The following is a 26,046-nucleotide window of genomic DNA, read 5'->3' as shown; positions in this document are numbered from 1 at the left end:
TACAATATATATATATAGGTCCAGAGCTACCAGCAAAAATTTGAGTTTGCTGATGAAGCCTCTTGGATGAGAAGTGAAAAACATCCGACACCTTGAAAGAAGTACAGATGACGGCTGAAGATTCCTTTTCATCGATGGACCACTCCAGTACGACTGAGAGCGTACACAGAGGGAATCATTCAAAATACGTACATTCGAATGAATGAATTTTTGTGTCCCGAAACGTCAAGCTATTGATTATTTATTTTCAAATAAATAAGATACGAGCAATGATGCACCGTCAATTTGTTTCCGTTCAGGGTTGGACTTGACCGAGGCTTCCCAATCATGCGCAGGCAACTTTCTGGGCTGAGGTGAGTCACGAATGGGCTTTGGTGCATTTTTGGGGCTTTCCATATTCAAAATGATTGCGAATTGAATTTTCTAATACAAATGTATGATAGGTTTGCTCGCGCAACAGACGCTTTTGTTTTGAGTATGCAGTGGTGGGCACATCGGTAAATTTTCAGGGCCCATAAAGGACCACTGACTGGCATGCCTCTGACATCATCAGTCTGCCCTGCATACTTTTTCAATTGTTTAAAAATCTGTTTAGCATCCTCACTGTTTATTGCTAAGGTTTGCCACTGCTATTTTAGGACCATATGTCAAAAAACAAAATGACAAAGTTACAAGGTGACACCGTTTTATTCATTCAGAAACAGTTTGGAACACTTCACCCAAAACTATCTTAAAACACCACAGCTTCACCTCCTGCTTCTCCCCCCAAACTGCCGCTGGTAGCTGGGGGATCCCAACAGGGACAGCATTCGCCGAGAGCTGGGACCGGCCCTCTTGCGCCCGAAAACGTCGCCGGCAACGCTCGACGCGGGGGCGTTGTGCTCCTTGGAGAAGAAAGAAGATGGCCCAGGAGAAGGCTTCCCGCCGGGGTTTGAGGTCCTGCATGCCAGCACTCAGCAAACGGTCTACATCCTGGTTCCCCCACCCTCAGGTCAGTGCCAAACAGTGGGTCGCACGAGAAAGTATGGGTTGTGGGGGGCCTTCGACCAGGGACCCTTCCAGGTCGCACGAGAAAGTATGGGTCAAGTATTTTTAACCAAGTCTTTTTGTACTTGAGAGAAGAATATAAAAGAACATACCTGAACATATTTATTGTGCCCGTGGCTGACTGCTTAAGCCAATGGACTCCAGATGCAAACGTTTGTGGTTCAATCCCAGCTCTGGGCAACATGTCCAATGTGTACTTTTGTGCAACCAATGACCTTCAGAATAAGATAGAAGCAAAGCAACCGCAATTTCAAATGGGGGTCTGAGAAAAGACAAGTTTTTTAGTCTAAGTCTTTTTGTACTTGAGAAAAGTCTATGATAGGCCACAACCGAGTCATACTTGTGGTCCTTGTGGCTGACTGGTTAAGTCAATGGACTCTCGCTGTGAAGGTCCTGGGTTCGATCCCAGCTCTGGGCAACATGTCTAACTTGTGCTTTTATTCCAACAGTGACCTTCAGAATAGGATATAAGCGAACAAACCCGATATTCAATTGGGGCCCCGTGGGCCGCTGAGAAAAGTACAAGGGTGTCGACTGCGCGGCACGGGTTCGAAACCAAGTCACAGCGAAAGGTACAAGGGTGTCGACTGCGCGGCACAGGCTCGAAACCGAAGCGTAAGGTACAAGGGTGTCGACTGCGCGGCACGGCCTGGAAACCAAGTCGAAGCGAAAGCGACCGAGCGAAGCGAGGTCGCTGGAGCGAGTTCACGGGTCCACAAGTGGACAGCCTCCCAGGGCCCCGACAAGCACAAGTGTGAACCTGCGAGCGAGCGAAGCGAGCGAGCCAAGTGTCTCAATGCGAGCGAGCCAAGTGTCTCAATGCGAGCGAGCGAAGCGAGCTCGCTAGGCAGGTTCGAGGCGCGAAGCGCCGAGAACCTGCAAAGAATTTTACTAAGTGTCAACGCGGTATCGCATGATAAATACATGAATTTCGAGCGAAATCGGCCACGCCCCATGGCCAAGTGGGCAGGGCGGAGACTTTCGACGCAGCAGTTCGGGGTTCAAGACCAGGCACGGGCAACTGCTACAACCTGTCATTGTGAGAGATTCTTCCCTCAACAAACACACATAGGAAGAAGATTGGCACGAGGTGACACTTCAAACTTCACCTTGGAGGTGTGGAAAGGGAGTTTGCCATCACCCACCTGGCCTCCTTCTCAGCACGCACTTGGAAAGGGCAAGCCACTCCAAATACGTGCTGAGAAAGAGGCCACGTGGGTGATGGCAAACTCCCCTTCCACACCTCCAAGGCGAAGTTTGAAGTGTCACCTCGTGTCAACCTCCTTCCTCTGGGTGCTCGTCGAAGCCATCAATCTTGTCCTGGAAAGTTTCATTAATACAATAATAAAGCAAGCATTGTTTAAATTCAAGATATTCCTTCCTTTAATTATTATTTCTTTTTGTCATCATCCCCATTCCCGAAAATGGTTTGCCCAAGATATGAGGGTGAGGGTGAGCACCTTTGCTGTGGATGACTTGGGCGTGAGCTTCATGGTCTGAAGAAACTCGAGCAACTTGAGATGAGAGTCCTGCCAAATAACATCAAATTCACAATCAACATTTGTCATAGTTGTATTAAGTTCGTCCAGTCTACTTGATATCTAATTTAAAACAGATTCCTTTCTTCCAGACAGTGTATTGTAGGTGTTCAAATACCTGACATGTTTCGGCGTTTACGTCAGAGTGGCGAAACATGTCAGGTATTTGAACACCTACAATACACTGTCTGTAAGAAAAGAATGTTTTAAATTAAACATTTGTCATCTAATGGGGCAATATTATGAAGCATTTTGCACAGGTACAGTATACACCTGTCTTGTGACATTATGATACTTGAAATAAGGACGGCTGCTTTTCCGTGAGGCTAACGACGAATTCAGCTGAAATATAAGCACCTTCCGACTTCCATTGTTGAGTCCCACACCCATAAAACAGCTCACTTCCAACTTACAACCCAAGTCAATATTAGCCGGCTTTAGCAAGTTAGTTCGGAGCGACGTTAGCTTTAGCTAGCTCGCTTGGAGTGACGTTAGCTTTCGGGGCCTAGCTCGTTAGCTTTAAAGAAATAGCCCGAATATTCTGCACGGTGGTCAAACCAAAGCCTTTTTCGAATTTGAAGATGCGACACGACGAAATGACAACATTAGCAGGTGTGACGTTAGCTTTAACGAGCTAGCTCGGAACGACGTTAGCTTTAGCGAGCTAGCTCGGAACGACGTTAGCTTTAGCGAGCGAGCTCCATGATTCGGCGTGGTGGTCAAACCTCTTTTGTCGATGATTCCAAGATGTTCGTCTCAGCGCACACTTTGGACACCAAACATAAAACGTCAAGCCGGTAGACCTCGTCGACGTCTGCCATCCTTGGTCGGGTTTTGTTCACTAGTTCGGGCAGAATAGAAGCAAACAATCCGTGATCGCACGCCACAGCAAGAGGGCTAACAACTTCCGCTTCCGGCCCGGGCGGAAAACACGTCAGGGAAGGTAACGCTGTTCAGTTGATGCCATTCGATATTCGTTTGTCAGTAGCGACACCGCCCTCTTGTGGATGAAACCGGAATCAGTTTGCCCTGTCGTGCGCGCTTCGAAGCAATCCAAATAAATCACATTTGTAGGATTGGCCAAGAATGCAAAAATTGAAAAGTGCATATTTATTCACAACAGTAAAAATCTGTGGGAAAAACTAAAAACGTTTTTGTCTTTTGATTTTGCCTTTTTTAAGATAGACCAACCTGGGAGACCTAAGTTGTTGGTATCAAATATGACCAAAACACACAGCAAGTCATAGTTACTGGTAGTGTCGACGTACACTCCTCTGCGTGGGATGCAGGAGTTGTGTGTTCGAACCCGCTCAATGATCTATAAATTCAATTAAAACACTTAGTTATTTTTTCCTGGGTGACCTGAGTTGTTCATATCAAATACAACCAAAACGCAACTCGAGTCATGGTCGCCGGTAGTGTAGAGGTGCACTCTCCCGCGTTCGGTGCAGACTGTGTGGGTTCGAGTCCACTCAATGGCTTTGTATGCATCCAATAAAAATACTTAGTTACATTTTCCTGGGAGACCTCGGTTGTTTCTATCAAATATGACCAAAACCCAAAGAATGTCACAGTCACCGGTAGTGTCGAGGTACATTCTCTTGAAAAAAATGACGTGGCGGGCCTTGACTTTGACACCTGTGATGTAGAGTAAGGCGTTTTTAGCTAAAAAAAAAAAAAAGACCATGTATAGTAAGGAGCTTTGCCACACACTGCACACGCCTGATCGAATTCACCGCAGCATTTTCACCTTACTTTCTGTCAATGGAGAAAATCGCACCGACGCACATTTTGTCCCGTTGCTACTCAAAGCGTTTCGTACCGTTACTTCCTTTCCCTGCTGCTACTTCTCCCTTTCATATTGTTCCTGCCGTCAACATTGAATTTCTGCATAGTGAGACAAATAAAGGTTTTCTGATGTAATTTTCTCGGGTATCTCGGACTCACTGTTTATCAAAAATTTGTCTCCATCCAGTTGTCACAAGCATTTACAATGAAATGAAAGCAATGCGTATGAGGACTAGATTAACTTTGAAATGTCAGGTCAAAGTTGATAACGCACAATTTACACTACTGGGTCATCTCCTCTCAATGGTCGATGCTAACAGTCAAGTTTGTTCTTCAACAGACTCCCATTCCTGCTCGAATAAAGCATGCATTTATAAAGTTCCATTGTCTTGACATTTTTGTCATGGGCTAATGTCGCAAAATAGATCTAAAACTTTATTAGAAGAGCAATGCCATTCCTTGTGACATTACGATTCCATGTTAAAATTGGGCCCGATCTTCACATTGTATTGTTGTCAACACAACGACGCACATTTCTGCCACCTTTTTGCTATGACAAGATCACTCCCCTCCTTTCCACAAAGTGGAGAACTAGTTGTCTGTTGGTGACTTTTTCTTTCTTATCTCAAGGTAAAAGGAATGTCAACCATTGATAAATAACACCGTTGAAAGTGACTCCCAGATAACCAAAAGCTCATAAGCAGCCCCAAATGCCAGAATAAAGCTATATGATCTACCTGCTTTCGTTTTCTTTCAACACACAAGCCCGGCTGGCGTTTGGACAGGGAGGGGCGTGGAATTTTGATGACCGTCTGAAGGAAGTTGGTTCATTCTGACGTTGACTGTCACTGGAATTGCTCTCCCGACCGACCCTCGTCGCCCCATCCGCGTCCTCGTTCGGCGCGGCTCAGGGAAGCGGACCGCCGGCCCCAGTTCCGGTGTTGCCTAGCAACTGGACGGTGGGAAACAATCGGGACCATCAGGTTGGGGATTGAACAGCGAACGGAATCATTGCTGCATGCGAGGATTGTAATCAGACACAAAATCAGCACACAGCAAAACAAAACGTGCACAGGGACGATATTTACACAGCTACCAAAGATAAACGAAACCATTAGTTGCCTAAATCTTTCATCATTCCAGTTAAAGCTTAATGCAGAAAATTACAGCTGTGAGGAACAACAGTGAGAAATTGAAAAATAAAGACAAAAAGTTTTACGTTGTCAAACAGCCCTCGGCAGGTGACATTTTTATTTGGAGCATTTTCAAATGTTTTTTTTTTTGTATTTCCAAGTACCCCTCTTCTACAATAGCTTCATCAAGACACCAGACCGAAAACATGATGATTATTTTTTTTAATGCCCTTTGGAGTGTTTCTGCATACAAACGGCGGCCGGCCACACATCACCTGAGGCTGCGGGTTTGCCCTTTTTACGACTGCGTGTGCTTGTTTGGGGGAAAGAAAAAACAAAAACACTTTTGCAATTTAAATCTCCCAAATTGGCACTTTGAGCGTTTGCATTCTCCGTTGCCTTTGATTAGATTCAATACAATCCATATGGATTTATAGTGTATAGCGCTTTAACGACAGCCGAAGCTGTAACAAAGCGACAACTATCATATTCAGGAAATAAAGCATTGACAAAGATAGTAGAAAGCACCAGGGAATAAAACTAAGATCAAGCAAATATCTGCCGCAAACTATTATGAAGACACATTGTAAGCTTCGGTTCCAACTGCCTTTGTTGTCCCCTAAGTAGACGGCGCTTAGGATTTGCATAAATTATGTGGTGGTGGGGCGGGGGGAGGACCAAACACATTTATTCTTGAAGCCGTATGAGTGGTAGCGAGCACAAATTACAATCCATCCAGGCACTTTTGAGGCGGAAACGGCGAATAGGCGCACTCCCAACACAAGATTTGATGAGACTAATTGCTGCCATCCGTCTTTTGAAAACGCTTCAGCGCCGTCGTGCGAGCTGTTGCAACACAAACAAACCTTGACTAATTTGGCGTACGACGACTTGTTGAATTGGAGTGCTGGCACTCTTCCAAAGGTACAAAAATCAAAATGCTAAAAATAAAGAACTAATTGTGACCCGGTTACATGATTTTGCCTCAATGAATTTTGTCGATAAATAAGAAAGTCTATCGGGAATGAATGCGTTTTGGGCCAATTTGCGACCTGAGCGGTTTACAAAACAATCCCGTTGCCTTGAGATCAGAATACCAGAATCATCCAACGCTAAAAATATAAAGGGCGACGGGGTAAAGTGTGTGAACTGCAGTCATCTTGCTCTGCATGACACCAGAGTGTTAACGCAGTCATGCATGTCGTGGCCACTGCATCAGTTCAACACAAGCAAAACATACATGACTGGTTGGCGTGTTTGATGCTCAACGTACGTGTAACTGCAAAGCAACGACGAAGAGGATGGAGGGAGCTCGGGAAGCGGAGAAAGCCACAAGGGAACGCCAACAAAGGCAAGCAGATATATCTGAAACAGAAAAAGTAGGGGGGGAGAAATGAGTTCTCCGGAATGTTTTCCACATAAAGACGCTACTAAAAGACACAAATGAATACACAAACACTAATTGGTAGATGCGGGGACAAATAGCACTTTTCCGCTTGTCCGTCACTGCCAGACGCAAGAACGGCTAAGCCTAATTATACGGAGCAACTATTACATAGGGGTGGGGGGAATGAGTAAAATACGCCTAATTTTGCTTCAGAGACAAAAGGGCATCTGGGAACTGCCATATATCAATCCAAAGCAGCACCGAAAAGGCTAGAAAAACAACAACAAAATGGTGATCTCCATAGCATGGAAAGAATTCAAGCGCTTGTGCACTACGATAGATTAAGAGTATTTGTGATGTATGCAACATGGCCACTGTTGATTGCTACGCTGCATTTCAATGTGTGTCCTCAAAAGTGGATTTATTCACGCCTGCCTGAAAGGACAGATAAGGGGAGACGCCACCGAATAAGTGCGCAGAGTAAAAGGAACATAATTGCTCTCACTGTCTTGCTTTTGTTGTTGTTGTTTCATCTCTTTCTCTTTCATGTAGAACTGCTTCATGCAATAAAAGGTGCTAAAGATTGAAGACTTTTTGTGTCGTGTCACATTATTTGTTATTTCGTTCTTTTTGACTTGAAGACGGCGCCGCGAGAGTGGCTGCCTTTACAGCAGTTCCTGTATTTTGTTTTTGCTGCTGTGAAATGGAAATGTCAACACTGTGAGACAAATAAGGGCTCATCTAATGTAATCTAATCCAATAACAGGCTTGAGTGCGTTGCCCTCTTTGCTATCCTCTTACAACATCTCCTCCCTCCAGTGTTTGGGTGACTGGATCCGGGCGCCGATGCCCGGTGGTGAATTTATCCGCCAAGACAGTTGAGGGCATGTGCAACTCTGCGGGAGGACGAACCGGCGTGGTCGGTTGACCCCCCCCCCATTGTCAGATGGCCGAGCGTCCAGTGCGTCACGACTATTGAGACGTTGAACATTTGACTGTAAACAGCGTGAGGCCAACATTACAAGCCCTCCCACTTCTTTGTTTCTCTCTCTCTCCTCCTCCTCCTCCACTTGTTCCATCTACTCTGCACTCCTCTCTCCGCCACCTGTTAGTTTGTCTCCCTCCGTGGCTGCGCTGCGCTGGAATCCCCTTCACCCTCATCTTCTCATCTTATGAGTTTCACACTCGCTCAGAGGTAAGTTACCGTGGCGCTGTCCGTGCATCGTCATCTCATCTGGCAAGTTGGTGGGAATAATGGCAGCTGATGCAACATGTGGCAGATGCGCCTCCGCTGCTTTTCCACACGCATGAGTCCAAGTTGACGTACTCCTCCCTGACTTGGCTCGAATGGACGAGGGATCGCTGTAGCGCTGGCTGGCACTCAACCTGTGGCGTGTGACTGACAGCTGCTTATTTCAAGGTGCAGATGTGTGCTGGCGCACATCTGGGAGGGTGGGGGACGTACATTTTCAAATGTAGGCTGCAGGTGGACCAACATGAGTGAGTTTATTGTTCCTGAGAGACACGGATTTAAAAGGAGGAGCAAGCGAGGTGGGGGGGGGGGGGGGTCGTCCATGCTCGCGATATGAGTCTAATTTTAAGTGAAGGCGCTAAAAGAAGAGGAGGCGGCGGAGAGCAGAAATATACTCCTCGCCATCTATACGGTAGCGATTGTATAACTACAGAGCCACGGGGGCTGCCGCTGCAGCTGCGCACAACTTGAGCATTATTATCCTCAGCATATGAGAACTATTCAACCTGAGTGGAACGCAAAGGGTCAACGACAGAGGAGAACAGTCTTGACAGTCATGCATGCATTGCTGTCAATACTTGAGACTAACTAATGACTGATTAGACTGTTGAGTCTGCTTTGTGGTTCAGTCTTGAATTGTAAAATTTATATCGTGCACTAAAATTGCTAAACGGGTCAAATAAATCAAAGACATTTTTTTGGTGAGGGGGGGGGGGGGGGGATTGGCAGCTGGCACGCCGCCATCACTCTGATTATTGTTTCATTGTCAGCCAAGGTGACGCTGGGCGGATGAGCTTTGATGCGCATCACCCGCTGTTTGTGCTGGCAGCGCAGAGAGCGCTTGCGCCTCGGTGACAAATGACCCCACCGCGGTGTGGAAGGTCAACAATCGTCGGGAGATCTTTTTCTGAAGCAATTTTCCTGACCAATGCAAAGGCCTTCCATAGAATACGGTGGACATGTCAATGCATTTTTCAGCAAATGTCAAGAGGATTTTACTGGCTTTTGTAAGTAGTTTGGACTCTACCAACAAGCTTGGGCGCCTGCCATTCTTTGATGCCAAGGCCTGCTAAAACTGTGACAAGGTGTGTGACTCACCAAGTATCCAGCTATTCCCCCCCACCCACGCACACTAAACTCCAGAGATATAACACGGCGCCTCCAACTGATGCATCCTGCAAGTGGTCCAGGGGGGGAAGACAAAACGCCCCCATCAGGGCCAGCTGCGTTTCGACTTTAGAAAACAGATCTTTTCGAAAGCGGCCCCCTCTTGTTTATTTCAGGATGGGAACAGACGGCCGGCCCGGTCGTGGTCAACCGTCACGCCATTATGCCGAAGAGGGCTCCGCTATATAGATTCCATCCCATAATGGCCTACGGTGGATTCCGATGAGACGCTGCAGTTTGATGGGGGCGGATGGAGGCTTTGCTTGGCGTAATGCTTCATCTTGTACCCCCAATTGCCTCAAGTGAATTCCACTGTGGTCCACGCAAATGCAAATGAGAGCCCACCATCTGCTGTTTTTTTCCTACCACGTAAATTCCCTTCGGGTGAGATTGCTAATGATTGCGCTGCGTGAGCAGTGCGCATTTGTACTTGCGCGCAAATAAAACCCTCAACCGCATCAAATTAAACGCAACGGTGGCTTAAGTATCACGTTCTGCCGTAACACGCTCACGTAAGATGTTACAAAGAACATTTCTGGCAAGAGTGAATCGGTTGGCCTCAAAATGGTGGACGCTAATTGCCTGTACCTGTAGGTGTGAATGTGATGAGCCGCCGGCCGGCCGGACGGGTGTGTATCGCCCAAAGTCATTTGGCAAGGGCTCCGGGGCGCCGCCACTATCCTGAATCCAATAAACAGAAGGAAAAATATTAATATAGGGATGATTTATGGCTTTTACATCTCATAAGGGAAAGCAAGGCAGCGTTATTACTCCCGTTTTATGTACATGGGGTAGCTCAGCTTGTGGTTGGGTGAGCTGATGTCCTCTGCCTCGGCGGCCTGGAATGAAATATGAGGAGGCAATGGACTTGATGTATGATATGAATTGAGTTGTGACACAACTTGATTTCTTTCAGTCTTCCGATGACCGTGCGCAAAGGAAAAACTTTTGCCATCACCATCCAGGAGCACATGGCCATCGACGTCTGCCCGGGACCCATCCGGCCCATACGTCAAATCTCCGCCTACTTCCCCCGCCTGTCGCCCACTTCGTCCTTCTCGGAGCCGCTCTCGCCCAGTCGGACGGGAGCCGGCGCCGCCCTCAGCCCCGGTCAAGGCGCAGCGGGAGGCGGGAGCGGTGGCCTGTTGTCGCCCTCGTTAGCGGTGGGAGGTGGCGGCGGCGGCGCACTGTCCGTCATGAGCAGCATCGACGCCTCCATTGAGGTGGACAGCTGTGAAAGCGATGATAACAGTGAGTCACATATAAGATTTTTTTTTTTTTTTCGGGAGCAGAAAAAATACAAAGCACTGCTCCGATATAACAAGCGCTACCCAATATGCTACGCAGCCTGGGGGTACTGATGCAACTCTAAAATGTAGTTACGAAAAAGACCTGACTGTGACGTCACCTCATTCTATTTACATGAACTTGTCAAAAACTAGCAAGCGCAGATATAAAAAGTACACATTTCATCAGATATAGTCATAAATCCTGATTAAGCTATTCGTTCCCATTGCAAGAACGCTCCAATAAGGTCTTAATTAAAAACGTTACGGCTGCCTACATGATTTAATGTGTCACAATTGTCCCACGTTGCTCCAAATAAGAACATTACGGTTTCAAGCGTGACGTTGCCGACACGCTACTATTTTTGAATGGAAGGATTTTTTAATCACATTTAAACCCCACGGCTGCTGACAGTCCTTGCGAGACCTGTTGTGGCTCATATGACTGCACATGTAAGGCGCATCGGTGTATAAGATTCAGGGTTAGCTTTTGAACAAAATGAAGGCTTTTGGGTGCGCGTTATACATCGGAAAATACGGTAACCTGATCTACTGTATTCACAGCATCTTTGGGGACATTGGAGTTTGACCTCCTGTATGACCGAGCCACCAGCTCCTTGCACTGCACTGTCCTCAAAGCCAAGGTAGGCAAACTACTTCATGTTTTGTTCCATGTTTAGTTTTTTGGTCGGGCATATAAACTACATTTGAATTAATTTCAGCCATCCATCCATCCATCCATCATCTGCCGCTTATCCGAGATTGGGTCACTAGAGATAGCAGCTTCAGTAGGGAAGCCCAGCTTTCCCTCTTCCCAGCCACTTCTGCCAGCTCATGCGAAGCTACAACGGGAAACACAAAGCGAGCTTTCCTGAATTCAAGTAGTCAACATCAAAATAAAAAGCACAACCATTCAATCGGGATCAAACGGGTTCTCGCTTCTATTTTTGGGGGGTGTGAACACATTAAAAGCATTGGATCCGTCACTTTGAAGATTGAGGCGCTCACACGCCGTAAAATGTCGATACCGGCGGATGAAAGCTTTGCAAATGGTTGGGACCATTTGGAATAGATGCGTTCAAAAGACGCCCGCCCGAGGGCCTAACATCACAATCACGGGTGAGGTTTTTCATCTATCTGGCGGCGTCATCCGTGTGTGGAAAATTCAATTTCCATAAAGAAGGCCGCACACCTTTGCGCCTGGCCATCTTTTAATGGACGTATTGCGCTCTGTCTGTCTGTGTGTCTGTCTCTGCAAGGGTCTGAAAGCCATGGACTTCAACGGGCTGGCCGATCCCTACGTGAAGCTGCACCTTTTGCCGGGGGCCTGCAAGGTGACAATCTTGTTCAACTTGCACTAATTGAGAAGGAGTGGAAGACTGCACGTGAGCTAAGGGCAATCTTCTGTCACTGGCTAACCTGCCTGATTATGCGGCAGGAAATTGAATATTTGCAATGACGTCTTGGTTTAATCATTTGAAAATGGAGTGCAATCGTGGACTCGTTTGCTTTCTAAATGAGATCAGCGACGGGAATGCTTGGCTTTTGCTGTCATACATCATTTCCATTCAATACAGAAGCGCGACCAGTGCCACTTTTGGCCTACTGCGACGCAATCAAAACGTGCGCTCAGATGACTACCAATTAGTGGGCATGTTGCGCACACACACACACACGAGTGGGAGCACTATAATAGCCGCTTGGAGTCCACAAGAATGAGCAAGTGGGCAAATCCTTTATCTCCGCGGCACGTTAATCGTCCCGCCTGTATCTCAAAAGGCGTCATAACCTTCGATACTTGCCCTGCACTGGACTTTCGACAGTCATCCAATCAATCCTGTATTCTTCCATCACGGTTTGGTTCGGGGCTGCCACAAAAATGGACAAAATTTGACTTCATCGGACAGTTAGGATGGTGGAAAAAAAATTGGCACGGTATGTTCCACTGTTGAGGACTTGCACACTGCAGGAATCTAGACAAAAGCGTAAAAAAAGCCTACTGGACCCTGCGCACGCTGCCCACCACCTTTTCCAATGACTCCCCTGAGGCAGGCGCTATCGACCACTGTCTGCTTGATACTTTGAACAGGAATTCAATTTATATGAAGGAATTCCACTAGATTAGATTAGCCTTTAGGGGTGTCATCCATACTTATTTGTCATGTCTTTTTTATGATGACACTAGTGCAGTCCAACAAAGCTAATCCTGATAAGCCGGTGACTCCCATTTGGTATTGTGCAGGCCAACAAACTGAAAACCAAGACAGTGCGGAACACTTTGAACCCGGTGTGGAACGAGACGCTCACATACTGCGGCATCACCGAGGAGGACATGTATCGCAAAACGTTGCGGTGAGTGTTTTCCGGCCCGCGGTGCTCTTGGGCCTTTTTTATGACGCCTTCCGTTACACTGCGTTCCCACGCTCCCCGCCGCCGCGACGATCTGCGCTCATTCCCCATCCCTTTGTCTGGCTGTGACAGATTGGGGTCACGTTTAAGCACCGCGGGGTGTTTGCATTTCCAAGAGAACCCGCCATCACCAAAGGTGAGAAAAGATGGGAATGGTCACGTTCGTGCCATGAAAACTTTGGCCGTGTTGGATTTAAACGGGATCGACAGACAATCCCTGGGGGGTTGAGGGGGGTAGGATGGGGACATGACTGACCTGTGACACTGTGGTCACTGGAGGAGCTGTCAAGGGCGACAGACAAGGACCCGTTACATCCAGATTTTTCAAATCTCGATTTTGGGTAGGACAGGCATGAAATTACAGCCACTTAATTTTCTTTTTAATTTATCATGACCAATTCTTTGGAGAGAGTGGAGCGTAATGACCAGGTTCCATCACATTGTCATGTGTTCAACATGGCACCCGCATTTAGGATTTAATGCGATAAAACGTACCCCCGTAATACAGAACCTTGTTCAAAGTAATCACAGGTAAAGCAAGCAGAATCAAGAGCAAGAAAAAAAGCAATCTTTTGCTTTGGATTTCATTTTAACAAGCCGTGACGGGCATTGCGATAACAATGGATTCTCAGCCATGTTTGCTATGGTTGAAAGTAATCATTTTGATTGACACGGACGGGAAGAATCCATTTGTCTTTTGTATCCGACTCGCAAGGAGATCGCAAATGGCATTGTTAAAATTCTAATGAACATGCATCAATTAAGGCGGACGATCAAGGCATGATGGATTGGAATTAATCGGCCTCATTTCCGTACGCTTGACAGAGCTCGTTTTGTAGCGCGGAGATGTTGTCTTAGTGGCGCCATGGCCATATCACGGCATGGTCTCGCTCTCTTCAGGCTGCAGGGAATGTCACCATATCCTATTGGGGTCATCCGCAATCCCCGCAGCTAATTTAGATGTAGCATAAAAATAATCTACTTCTGTTCAGAAGGTCAACTCCAATGAACCTGAAGACAGCGTACACTGTTCTCAAGATTTAAATGTGATTTGCTGTGAATAAATCAACGAGAAGAAGAGAGGTACATTGTTCTTTTTTTGTTCCCGATGCAAACACAAGCTGATCATTTGTCATGCTGAGCAGCGCCACCTAATACAGTATCCTAATGCTTTCCTGCAAAGATAAAAACCCCGAGAGACTCAAAACTTATAACGCAGACACAAAGCAAATCATCTCATTTCCGCGCTGCTGCTTTATTCAAATGCGACAAAAGAGAAGAAACCTGTTTTGCTGCGATGCAATTTGATGTATTTTTTTTTTAACGGCCAAAGCAATGCGTTTTATCTCTGACGCCGCATCAGGCGAGGTCGAATCTGTCATAGAATATCATTTGGAAAGGCGTCAAAGTGTTTACGGTGCCATTTGATATTGTTTACTGTATATTTTGGGCAACAGCATTGAAAGATGGCGTCCAATTGCCTCCCCAGAAGCTTATTTCTGGCAGCTGGGGAAAGCAAAACAAAGACAAGACATTTGTTTTGTTTTGCTCCAGATCAAAATGGCAATTTCCATGTCACTTTCACCCAGCCAATCGGGTTGAAGATTGATCACCCGCCACGGTCTCCCAGTGCCGACGGCTTCAATCTTTACGCCAATTTGGGCTACTTTTGACACTTTTGGCACACGAGCCAGCGTGTTATGTCGCTGCTTCATTCATCAGAGCGGCGGACAGGCGATCCCTTTTCCCTTAGTCCATGTTAAGCGCTTTGTTACGGCTTCGGCTATATCAATCAATATGTATTGTAGTGTATTGTATTTGCATTTCGCACGTCGGCGCACGCCTCCCCTCCAAATGTTCCCAAAGTGTCCGTAATGTGCGCTCCTGGATTCGATTTGACTCATCATCTATACCTTTTATTGATGCCCCGCCGGCTCCATTTTCCTCTCTGTTCCGCTTGCAGAGTGTCCGTGTGCGACGAGGACAAGCTGACGCACAACGAGTTCATCGGGGAGTCGCGGGTGGCCCTGCGCCGCGTCAAGCCCGACCAGACCAAACACTTCAACATCTGTTTGGAGCACCCACCTCCTGTGAGATGAAAATACACGCTGAGAAGAGTAGACGCTTCCACGCAGCAGACACAAATAAGAACTTGAATAACTTCCTCATTGACTTACTTTGATTACTGACATGCCTCATTTTACTGTTCATTACCAATAGACTTTTTTTCTATAGGATTGCATAATAAAAAGGCAAACTTGGAACAAGTGTATTGAATAACAACCGTCCACATAAAACACGCTCTGAGTATTCTTATATTGAAACAGTAATGATAATGATGTGCAAACGTGGCTTTATGGCGAACTGCTTGACGCGGTGGAGCATACGGATTAAGGTGTCAGAGCGGGTTGGAAGGCTGCAGTTAAAATATGCCCTCCGACGTCTCTGTCATCTAATCTTGCGCGCCTCGTCGTGTTTCTAAGGAAGCCATTCGTCAGATCTGACTCTTGCCCCCCCTCTCCTCTCACCTGCAGCTGCCCTCACCCACGGCCATGAGCACGGCACTCAGAGGCATCTCCTGCTACTTGAGAGAGGTGATAACGCCGGCCGGCTATGTATCTGAGCACTTTCTCTAGCGCTCGCCATGTTCGGCATGAAGGTTGGTGAATTCGCTCCCAGCTGACTTTGGTTGCAGGAATGATGATGAAGGCTGATACCACATAGGCTTAGTCATGCTAATGAGGTGAAACCAGAGCCCAGGATAGAACAATAGAGGTAATCAGATTGGCCTCTGATGGTTCGGGTGATATTTGGAGAGGCGGATAATTTTTACAAATGTATCTACGTTATTTTGTTGTGGATATCATTCACTCACCTCTCTGTTTGTCAGCGCAGTGCTCTATTGATTGCAGCGATTGTTTTTCATGACACTGAAAGAGACCAAAAGGCAAATCATTCCCATGTGTCCGCGGGCGTGCAGTGGCGGCTGTTGATGCCTATTTGCTTCTGCCTTACGAATGAGTCGCTCCGTATCGACCTGGGAAGGTCCGAGCCGTTTCATTACCGCGCACACCCAGAAAATTAGTCATTGTAATTGTCGAGTACACCGGTCAGACCAAAGCCCCCGCGCTTCCCTTTCCCTTTCCCAAAATATGAGAATTTCAAGAGGATGGAATTGTGAGTAGTGTAGCCAGGGAGACAATTAGCAAAAGGAAGGCGAATGTCAGCCGTGCGGCATATTGATCACTTTCCCGTGTGTCCCACTTTCGCTTGGAGATTCGATTTAATGAGAGATGGAGGCTGGGAAGACAATGTCGGCTTTTAAGACAAAAATCCAAAGTGAGCTTTTGCAGCAGGGACGGCGCTCCCATATATAACTCCACCCGCAAATAACATCCACGTGTGTCGATGCTTCTGGCCAAGAGGCTGAGTCACAGCCTCTTCACCACCCTTTTTCTTTCACCGTTCACTTTGGATCTTGCATCTCCCCTTTGATAAGAATCAAATCCATCAATTGCATAGACTGACACTTACATGTGGTCTCAGTAGATGTCACTTTTTGATTGAGAGTTTTGTCTCGCCGCCAGGTAAATCTCCACGACCAGTTTGGTGGACATCATTCTGCTAAACTGGCCGATGTGACAATCAGAATCTGCCGGTAGAAAAAAAATGATATAAACAGCACATCGTAGTGTGAATTATAATGGAGTAGGTTCTTGATATGTCTAGGCAATAAAATACCGTATTTTCCTGTGTGTTTGAGGCACGGGGTCATCCTTTGAAGAAAATCAAGGCTTTTGGGTGCGCCTTATACACCGGAAAATACGGTAATCCAATCCAGGGTGGGGCTAGAGAATGTAATTCTGTAGATAGATTTTGCATCCGTTTGATTAAAATGGGTGGAGAGGCCTCCTGTGGCTCTACCTTCTGCTCCTCTTCTCCTGACGTTCGTTACCTCGCCGTCCTCAGTGGGAGACGGAGCAGCAGAGAAGTCTGGAGGAGCGAGGCCGCCTGCTGCTGTGCCTGCAATACGTGCCCCCGTCCGACGGCGATGGCGAGGGACCCCGCGGCGGGCTGTGCGTAGGCGTCAAGCGCTGCGCCCACCTGGCTGCCATGGATGTCAATGGATTCTCCGACCCTTACGTTAAAACGTAAGAAACGTACCAGCTTTAATCCGCCCAGCATAGAAGTGACATCATCAACAGACACATTTTCCTGTGTAAAAGGCGTTTTGTTTCTTTCGTTTCAATTGGAGTCAAACCATTACTCCCATAAGGTTGCTAAAGTATATAAAAGGACAGATAGGGTCTGATAGTGTCCCCGCCCCGAGGCCCCACGAATCACCCGGAGACGTCCCTGGCGAATAACTGCCCGATCCATTCATCCATCACGTTAACGATGGTGGCGTCATGTGGAACGCCCAGGCCTCCAAAACGGAGTGACGGACTCAAACGTTAGGGTCGCGCCAAAGAGCAGACGCCAGACGAAGTTTGGCGGCGCTGTTAGTGTCACAAAAGTCCCCCGCCGTTTGATTACTCGCTGGCGAAAGGGAAGGCATAGAAGTCGTGTCAGCGAGGTTAGTGAGATTGCTCTGCTTGACTGATGCGTTCTGACAGCAAGGAGACAGATGAGCGTGGAGATGTTCTTAACGCCACACTTTTGGCCCCCCTTCCGGGGGCTTTCTGGAACCAGCGGAATGCCAAACAACCCACAGTATTGCCCACACTCCAGTGCACATGTACGCACGTGCCGTACAAATTGAAGATAAGAAATCGTGAGGATTTGACTCCCTCTAACAAACATGATTGCACAAAGCTTCTGGTGGTTTGGCAACCGGAGCGCCGAGTGAGCCTCCGCATCCAACACGTGCGCCTTGTTTTGTTTGACACGTACGCTGGCCGTTAAGCATCAGAATACTTCTCGCGAGGGGCTTTGATGCGTCTCGCCAGCGTGTGGGAACATACGCTCGCAGACATGATGAGCCGTGGGTGGCAAACCGAACAATTGGCTTGCAAGTCCGGCAGTTGGCTGATGCTATTTGTGGCGTTGCCGAAGATGACGGCGCGGACGATAATGCGATGGAAGTGTATCATAAGCGGTGATATGATAATAGCGGAATCTAGCGTGACTCACCGCTATTCTCATTAACTGTCACACACTTTATCCCTTAGGTACCTCAAGCCAGACGTTCAGAAGAAGTCTAAGCACAAAACCGCTGTGATGAAAAAGACCCTCAACCCGGAGTTTAATGAGGTACGCTGTCAGTTTGAGAATGGACCAATAGAAAGGCTCATTTTGGCTGCGAGAGACCTCGGCCACACTCTGCTGCAGCCGGAGCCGATTAATGTTTGCACATCATCATCTCGCTACATCATTCATGAACACAGTAGAAGGCCAGCTTTGGGAAATAATGGGTTCCCCTTTTGCCCCGTCTTGTCAGGAGTTCTTCTATGAAATCTCCTTCTCAGAGCTGGCCGCCAAGACGCTAGAGGTCACCGTGTGGGACTACGACCTTGGCAAGTCAAATGACTTCATTGGTGAGTTGAAATGTGGCGAAATCGCGATGCACACACATTTTCTTTTTACATCGATGAGGCCGTGACTCAACAAACGCTGACATGTCGCTCGACCAAGAGGGGGTAAGGGGTGTTTATTCTCAGCTGTTGTCCCTCTGGGATGAGCATCTTGCTTATGAGCAACCTTAGGAAAAATGCCAAATCCATTTCCTTACCTCATCTGGTGTCTTGTGACGGGCAGGGGGCATCTCTTTAGGGTGCCATTCGCAGGGCGACACCCTGCAGCATTGGATCGACTGCCTGAAGAACAAAGGCAAGAAGGTGGAACGCTGGCACACACTGACCAACGAGCTGCCCGGTTCCACTGCGCAGGAATGAAGCGCTGCGTCCAATCGATGACACCACATGGCGGCGGGAAGGAAGAAGGCTCTTCTGCATGATTGTCACCGGTCTCCCGGCTTCACTGATGACTTCATCATTCATGAAAGCAAAAAGGCCTCTGTCAGACACAAATCATGAGAGGCCCGGTCACCATAACATTGATGTGCAAAGATATACAAGATATTCTGAGAGTGGAATTGGATCATTTCCTGCACCAGAAGTCACGGAAGTGGGCGATCACGGCTCTTACAGCTCTTTTTTCTATATGACGTGAAAACGTGCAAGAAATAGCAACATTTCCATGAGCATTTGGGTATCCCAATCGGAGAGACCAGTTTTGTTGTTCAGCTTCCAAGAATCTTCAGAGACATTTTGCAACATTGGGTTTAGGATGGATTGAGCTTGTCGAAGCACGCGCTGCTGACAGCCCAATAAACTGGACAAGGAGAATCGGTTCTTCCACGTTAACTTCCAGACTTCTTGTCTGTCAATAGTTTGCATGTTTTGTGTCGCTGACGTCCACTCAGAAGAAAAACAGTGAACTAACATTGTTGCCAGTTGCACTTTTCGTGGCAAGATGATGTTCATGATGTATTTTTTTTTTTGTTCTCTCTAATGTGCTTTCAAAAAATATCCCACGATTACAAACATTGACAGAGGTTTTTAAAACCCATTTTGTATTGTAAAACACAATTATTTGTTGTCATAACAAAACTGACCTGTGAGAGGCAGCATGTTGCTTCGGAGCATCCAGTCTGCAGGAAAATACACACAAAGTAGTAGTACTGTTGTGATAGTAGTAGTCATAGTGGTCGTAGTAGTTTCATTATTTATTCCATATTCGGCTCACTGAACTAAAATTGCGTCCATTCCTCGAGACAATTGAGCTAATAGGAGAGAGTCTATCTTACTCATGGGAGGAAAATAAATAAATATCCACTATTTGGCCAAGGATGCAATGGAATCTTTCCAGTAAACTGCTGCGAGTCACATGTATTCATTGATGGCCAAAGCTAAGTTACACACACACAAAAAAATGTTGGTGTCACACGACCCTGTGGAAGTGAGTGGAGGAGTTTCATTTCATCTGGTTTTCACCGCTATTGTGTGGCAGTTTGTACTAAAAACAAAACAATTTTGTGTGTTTTTCTGTAATTAACATTTAACTAAGGACATCATTATCCAAAGCAACCACTTATTTGTGGAAAGATGCATACTTTTGTGTGTGTGGCATGCGTTGAAAAATGTTAATATATATCGTCTGGGTGGAGGGGTTGTCTTCAGAAATTTCAAGTGAGCATGGTTGATTTGTTTTTCAGTCCATAAATTGTTCATTTGCTTTGTGTAGTCCTCTCATTTTCTTATAAACCCAACAGTGTCACCAAGCGGCAGAATTTACGACGGCACGTTAAACCGCACAAACTTAATAATTGATCTCGTTTGTGTTGACGAGATGGACCGACTTGACGTGTGTGAGCAATAGTTGTGTCAACATTTGATGACACAACATTGTACTCTGATTATTTTACGATATCACAGAAACCTGGCACTTGAACTGGGGGAAGGGGGGGGGGGTGCAGAGTTGACAGTGGAGGATGCAGCATAGACTCTGAGAATGTAATTCCAGAATGCACGTTCTTGTTCGTTGGGTTATAATTTGATTTTGAGCATGCTGGGCGATGGGCTGCTGGCGGTCAGTTGATATGAGCCAACTGGATTTAATCCCGTTGACCCAATTGTGTGAGCAGCTACAGTTGCAGCAGCTCCTATCGAATTAGCTGACTCACAATACTGTGCACTGGTGTTTCTGTCAACATGTAAATATACCACCCAAGGCTTTTTTTTAAATACTGCATGTATCATTTTCATAAGCCTGGCCTCCGTTGTAGGACACAGCAGGTAAGAGTGAGAACAGATTCTGAAAAATGAATGCATTTTGTGCAATTTATTAAGATTACACACATTCAAAGGATGAGTGAGGGGTAAAATTTGAGTTTGTATGCGTCGCTGATTCCCACCTTTTGTGAGAGACTTTGAGTCCCCCCAAACCAGATTCTTTTGAAGAACAAGTACACCCCACAGGCATGCAATGTGTCTCTTATAAATCCAATGCGTTATCATATTACAATATTTCAAAGTGCCAATTCATGATTTTTTACATGAATGAAAAATCCCACGGCGCGCCCGTCACCACAAAAATAATCTGTACACGAGAATAGATAATTAGTAAATAGGATAGCTCGATTATATTGATGATATTGAGGATAATATACACCTCATGACGACTAGATCAAACATACAATAAGGGATGGGGGGTTGCCATGTTGGCCTTTGAGGAGTCGGTTATGTACAGTGGGGAAGAAGCCAAAGTGGTTTGCATCACAGTGAGATTCACAGGCAAAGGGTACATGGGAGTACTTGAGAAAAGCCATTTTGAAAATACACAGCAGAGGGTGTGCTGCCCTCACAAGTCTTTTGAAATGGATCGAAATTATTTCAAAGGGCTTGGCAAATCAAATGTACTTTTGCCTAAAAAGCTACCGTGTGACCCGAGGAGCAGCACACGCAAGCCACCGTCAACGCTAGGATGGAAATCACCTGCTCTTGTTTGTACAAAGTTCGCACACACACACACACACACACACACACACACACACACACACACACACACACACACACACACACACACACACACACACACACACACTTTTACAAACATTATCAAAAGATAACCTGTGACCGAGAGATTTTCAATGTTATAGTACACTCACTGCCCCTTTCATTCAGTACTCCTGCATAATCTCAACGTTAAAAAGTTAATTTAAAAAAATTAAAATTAAAAAGTGAGTGGATTAAAAAAAACGAATCCACATCATGGACTAGTTCACTGTTTTGAGTGCTCAAGTAGTTTTTCACCCAACTTTTTATTCCATGACGTTGGATTGTCGCAGGGGTCCCAAGTGTGAATCTTGCAACAGTTTTAATGGTGGGACTCACAGTGCTTGAAAAGTGGCAGATTGCGGAAAGTTTTGGCCCCGTGAAAACCTTTGAGACTTTCAACTTGAAATTTTGGCATGTTTGAACCCTTTAGTGCGTACAAGACTTGCGGAATCCTATGGGATTTCACCCCCCCCCCCCTCTCTCCCATAAGGCTCCATTTAATCATGGCTAGGAGAGGAGGAGTCTCAGAACAAGGTGATGGAGACGCTTTCTCCTCTGGGAAGGAGATAGTGGGGGGTGGAGCACCTCCGTAAATCTGAGGGGATTTGGCATGATGCGAGTGCATCCTGGGATCATTGCAGTCCAAGTGTCCACTGAGACTTTGGGGACCAATCAGTTTGTCTCCGTTCTCCAACCATAACTAGGCGCATGGGCACAATCCCTCCCTCCCGCCTTCACTTGTGTCTATGCGTTTTTTTTTTTTTTTGTTTTTTTTTGGGGGGGGGAACCATGTTGTCTTCCATGAGCAAAAACAGACTTCTGTAAGATCGAAGGGGTAGAAATATAGTGGCTGCGTTTGGTTTTAGTCACATACCCAGGTAACAACTAGTCTGTAAAAGACAGGCGGTGCAGATGCGGGCCGGTCAGGATGCGGCTGCCTTATCCCGTTTCATCGCGGGATGAAACTCAGGTTTTCACATTGACTAAAAGAAGGAAAAGGAAGCGAGTTAGTTGGCGAGCTGCTGCGTAAGTCATTGGCCATGTACACTGTATGTATGTGTGTGTGTGCGTGTGTGTGTGAGAGAGAGAGAGAGAGAGACTGAAATGTCAATTAAAGAAGAAAATAAAACCTTTTCATCCCCGAATGCTGAGCACAATAAAAAGGTGGTTTCCAGGTAGACTGTTTTACAATTCTTTGTCCAACTTAACAACGCAGAAAGTGAAATTAATTAAAAAAAAAAACATTTTGGGGATTGGATCTGTTATAAATTTGTATCTGGTGTTGTAAAAGGTATCATGTGAAAATAAATTCTCAGTCTTAAGTGAACTCATCAAGGATGCATTATGGGAATCATTTTATTAGCCAGGCACAGGAACATGTATGATACCGGTCAGGCAGATGGCCAACAAGACAAAGATAACATTGCAATCACAAAAGCCTGCACGGATCATGTGGCAATCATTTTTCCCCCTTGTTTATTTGTCAGAGTAGATTGCTGTGATGCAAGAAAGCATTTTTTGATTGTGTGAGTAGGTGTGGGTTGGGGGCACAGCAAGCAACCCCCTCCCCAAATTCTTCTAATATAAAGGAGGAAAAGTTCAGAGGAGTGAATCAGCACAAAGAATGTAAAGTAATAAGGGGGTGGGCGTGGGAAGACAGATATCTTAAAGGTCAGATTTGGGACACTCACTGGCCAAGTTGACAATGCAGGCGATGATAATGAGAGTCCCGCCCACCAGCGAAACCACAGACAGCATCTTGGCCACGCGACCCAGGCGCACGGCGCCATCCAAGTTCCCTTGCTCCAAGCTGTTCTTGGACTGGGAGGGATGAAGAGGGGTGGAGGTCAAAGGCCACAAACTTTTGTGTTTTTTTTTCTCACGTATTCTCACCATGACGGAGTAGACAAATCCCACGATGTTAATAGGCCACACCGGGCAGAAACAAGCCAGCACGGAGAGCAGGAGGTAGTCCTTCACCTTGGTGCGGTCCAAGGGCGGGTTGGTGGCGATGCTAGAGTGCCGGGACAGCGAAGGCCTGGGGGAGAAGGCGGTGTAACCTATGGAACCCGCCCGGCTGCCCTTCCTGGTCTTGGCGTGGTGTGGGTATGAGATGGAGTGCTGACGCCGGGGAGGCGATGAGACCACAGGGGAGGGGTTTTCGCTGGCGAGGACCCCGTCACCTGAGGGCCGCAACGAATTTTCCGCCAACATGACTACTTTCCGGAAAGTTTCAAAATAAACTACCCTGCTTGAGTGATATGATGATACATTTAGGAATTAACTTCCATACTTATTTTCATGTTTTTTTTTTTAATTTGAGCAGCGTGTTTTATCAGACACAAAATCCTTGTGTTCTATACACTTGGCCAATAGTTTATTCTGATTATTTCCAAGTAGTACTTTGGTCAGCAAAGTTCTTTGGCTGATTTAATGTAATATTGTTTTTTCTTTTATGTTATTTACATCAACACTCACTGCTCTTCAGCTTGTCGTTGATGACAATGACCAGCTCCCCTTTGGACTTGCTGCGTGGGGGTCCGGCACCGGCTGGGCTGCTGCTACACAGGAGTTGGTCGCCCGCACTTATGGAGGGGCAAGGCATGGCCACAGACACTTGGCTCAACTCGGGTTCCTCCTGGTCCAAGAGGGACGGTCGCTCCTCTCTGGGCCAGGCGGAAGGAGACGAGGCGGGCATCATGTTGACAGCCGGAAGGGTTCAATAGAAAAACAACAGCTGGCGTACCTTTGGGAGAAGAATCACAATTGCCATGACAACTAATCTAAAGCTAGTTGGCGAGTATGTCTTTTTCACGTGGATAATTGATTTTCTCCTGATACCCATAATCCTTTGCTGGCAAAACATTTGAAACACATGAATGCTGAACAAATTAAACTGAATGGGATATCCATGACGACAAATGACAAACAAGCCAAAAGAGCACACACTGTACGTAGTAAAAGCTATGCAGGTGAGCACACGCCATATGTACACACAAAACTACAATAAAAAAACAAAGCAGTGGTGGAGGGGTGGGGTGGGGGTGATGAGAGGGGACAAAGGACCAATCCTCACTCATTTTGACGCTTCACAACACAGCACCATCGAATTTTTCCACAAGAAAAAGAAAATCTTTTATTTTAACAGCTCTCGATGTAACGAAATGTGCCCAGTTAAGAAAAAAAAAACAATAAACAGAAACTAACCTTAAAAAAATGATCCCCTGCGTTTTGTTGTCAACACAACTGCGGCCAGTCGAATGCCTCCATTGCACGTAATCCAAGAAGAAATGGTGGCGTTTTCCAGTGTTGCGTCCGCGCTTCCGAAGAAAGGGCATCAGTGTGCGAGGATGAGGAGAATGAGGAGGATGCTTGTTTGGCTCAGATGGACGGCAGGAGGGGGAGGGGGACAGCACACAGGGCGGGCCGAAGAGCTGGATGAGATGATGGGTGTGCACACTGCACAAATGAAAGCAGAAGATGTGCTGATTTTTTTAAATAGAGATAAGTAACATCCATTGTGTTTATCAATTTGTGTCAAACAGAGACTGGGATTGCATGATTTTAATCATCTTTGTGGATGTCAAATGTGATTGTATAGTGGTTCTGGTTGTCGACGAGCGCAGCTGGCTATCCCTGCATTTGTAAAGAGATACAACTGCCCACAAAACGCTCATTTATTTGCATGAATTAAGGGGTTAGAAGGTGGGTAGGTGAACTGTTAGGCTGAATATTTAGAGACTTTTCTATTTAGATGTCTTAGCCTCTGTTATGTACAATAATATAAATATGATTTGTTGAAAATAAATGTTAAAAAACGTTAAGTACAGTTGGGCTAAATTATCGTGACTCCATGAAAACCACCATTGTGCACAGTCCAACATGACAAGGAAGGTTGTTTGTCAAATTGGGAGCAGTTGTGTAAGGATGCATCACGTTTACTTCCAGTCAAGATGACAAATAAACAACCTTCGACGTGACGGGATTTTTGCGCCATCTTCTGGCGCAAAGGCATAACTACAACACAAGCAGTGAAACCAGAACCTGACCAAACTTATAATACAATACATATTTAGATAACATTTTAACAATTGCTCTTGTAAATTAAAATTGTACCATCGCGTAGCCATTTTAACCAGAAGCAGTTTACGTATTTAGTGACCTGAAAATAGTTAACATTAAAATAAAGGAAAAAAAATTGATCATGACTAACTGGGTCATAATGAATTACACACATACTGAGGGATGAAAAATATAGAATACTTACAGCATCTTTGGACTTCTATTCAGTAAGGTGCACTTCTTATGAAGAGTCGGGTCCCCCCCACCCACAAAAACAACAACAAGATTCTTTGTGTGCGTGGAGACCCAAACAAGTATAATCACAACTATTTTAATTACTACAAATAATTTACTTGTCTCCATGCTTGACTTGCGCTCTGATGGGCATGATCAACTGTGGGCCAGAAAAACATGTCAAC

At 46.1% G+C, this 26,046-nt stretch overlaps 2 protein-coding genes and 1 long non-coding RNA gene across 9 annotated transcripts; 1 reads left to right on the top strand and 2 right to left on the bottom strand.

Moving 5' to 3' along the window:
* Positions 1–668: 668 nt before the first annotated feature.
* Positions 669–10,411, bottom strand: LOC148887760 (uncharacterized). 2 transcript variants are annotated; one of them, XR_016117316.1, is made up of 8 exons: positions 10,271–10,411; positions 9,901–10,151; positions 6,780–6,871; positions 5,111–5,325; positions 3,311–3,426; positions 2,508–2,576; positions 1,140–1,262; positions 669–1,055 (listed from the first exon to the last, which is right to left on the bottom strand). It is a non-coding gene; the product is annotated as an uncharacterized LOC148887760 (long non-coding RNA). The 2 variants fall into 2 exon arrangements; XR_016117315.1 differs by having other exon boundaries at positions 669–1,262.
* Positions 7,947–18,901, top strand: LOC148887759 (double C2-like domain-containing protein alpha). The gene is made up of 11 exons (XM_089014887.1): positions 7,947–8,088; positions 10,229–10,563; positions 11,163–11,242; positions 11,858–11,932; positions 12,841–12,950; positions 14,971–15,097; positions 15,542–15,601; positions 16,977–17,158; positions 18,179–18,260; positions 18,448–18,544; positions 18,765–18,901. The coding sequence occupies exons 1-11, from the start codon at positions 8,066–8,068 to the stop codon at positions 18,899–18,901; spliced, it is 1,308 nt and encodes a 435-aa protein (XP_088871013.1). The 5' UTR covers positions 7,947–8,065.
* Positions 18,855–25,990, bottom strand: prrt2 (proline-rich transmembrane protein 2). 6 transcript variants are annotated; one of them, XR_016117312.1, is made up of 8 exons: positions 25,833–25,990; positions 24,773–25,024; positions 24,044–24,231; positions 23,459–23,748; positions 23,257–23,386; positions 22,440–22,548; positions 19,624–19,659; positions 18,855–18,993 (listed from the first exon to the last, which is right to left on the bottom strand). XR_016117312.1 is itself a non-coding variant. In XM_089014888.1 (6 exons), exons 1-6 carry the CDS (start codon positions 25,988–25,990, stop codon positions 22,532–22,534), a joined length of 1,035 nt encoding a protein of 344 aa, XP_088871014.1. In that variant the 3' UTR covers positions 21,572–22,531. The 6 variants fall into 6 exon arrangements, 2 of the variants coding, with proteins under 2 accessions (XP_088871014.1, XP_088871016.1); XR_016117311.1 differs by having other exon boundaries at positions 18,886–19,022; XR_016117314.1 differs by lacking the exon at positions 25,833–25,990 and having other exon boundaries at positions 18,886–19,022; positions 24,773–24,916.
* Between the last annotated feature and the right edge of the window lie 56 nt (positions 25,991–26,046).

The sequence above is a fragment of the Hippocampus bargibanti genome, linkage group LG15 (genome assembly GCF_051943395.1).
Source record: "Hippocampus bargibanti isolate YZ-2025 linkage group LG15, ASM5194339v1, whole genome shotgun sequence".
NCBI lineage: Eukaryota > Metazoa > Chordata > Actinopteri > Syngnathiformes > Syngnathidae > Hippocampus > Hippocampus bargibanti.
This window is presented reverse-complemented; position numbering and strand designations above follow the sequence as displayed.

Excerpts from the sequence above, each read along its gene's own strand:
- LOC148887759 (XM_089014887.1), top strand. The coding sequence starts at position 8,066 with ATGAGTTTCACACTCGCTCAGAG. Across the intron at positions 15,602-16,976 it reads TCTCCTGCTACTTGAGAGAG|TGGGAGACGGAGCAGCAGAG; the intron begins GTGATAACGCCG and ends CGCCGTCCTCAG. Across the intron at positions 17,159-18,178 it reads TCCGACCCTTACGTTAAAAC|GTACCTCAAGCCAGACGTTC; the intron begins GTAAGAAACGTA and ends TTTATCCCTTAG.
- prrt2 (XM_089014888.1), bottom strand. The coding sequence starts at position 25,990 with ATGGAGACAAGTAAATTATTTGTAGTAATTAAAATAGTTGTGATTATA. Across the intron at positions 23,749-24,043 it reads CAACGACAAGCTGAAGAGCA|GTGACGGGGTCCTCGCCAGC; the intron begins GTGAGTGTTGAT and ends TGCGGCCCTCAG. Across the intron at positions 23,387-23,458 it reads GATTTGTCTACTCCGTCATG|TCCAAGAACAGCTTGGAGCA; the intron begins GTGAGAATACGT and ends CATCCCTCCCAG.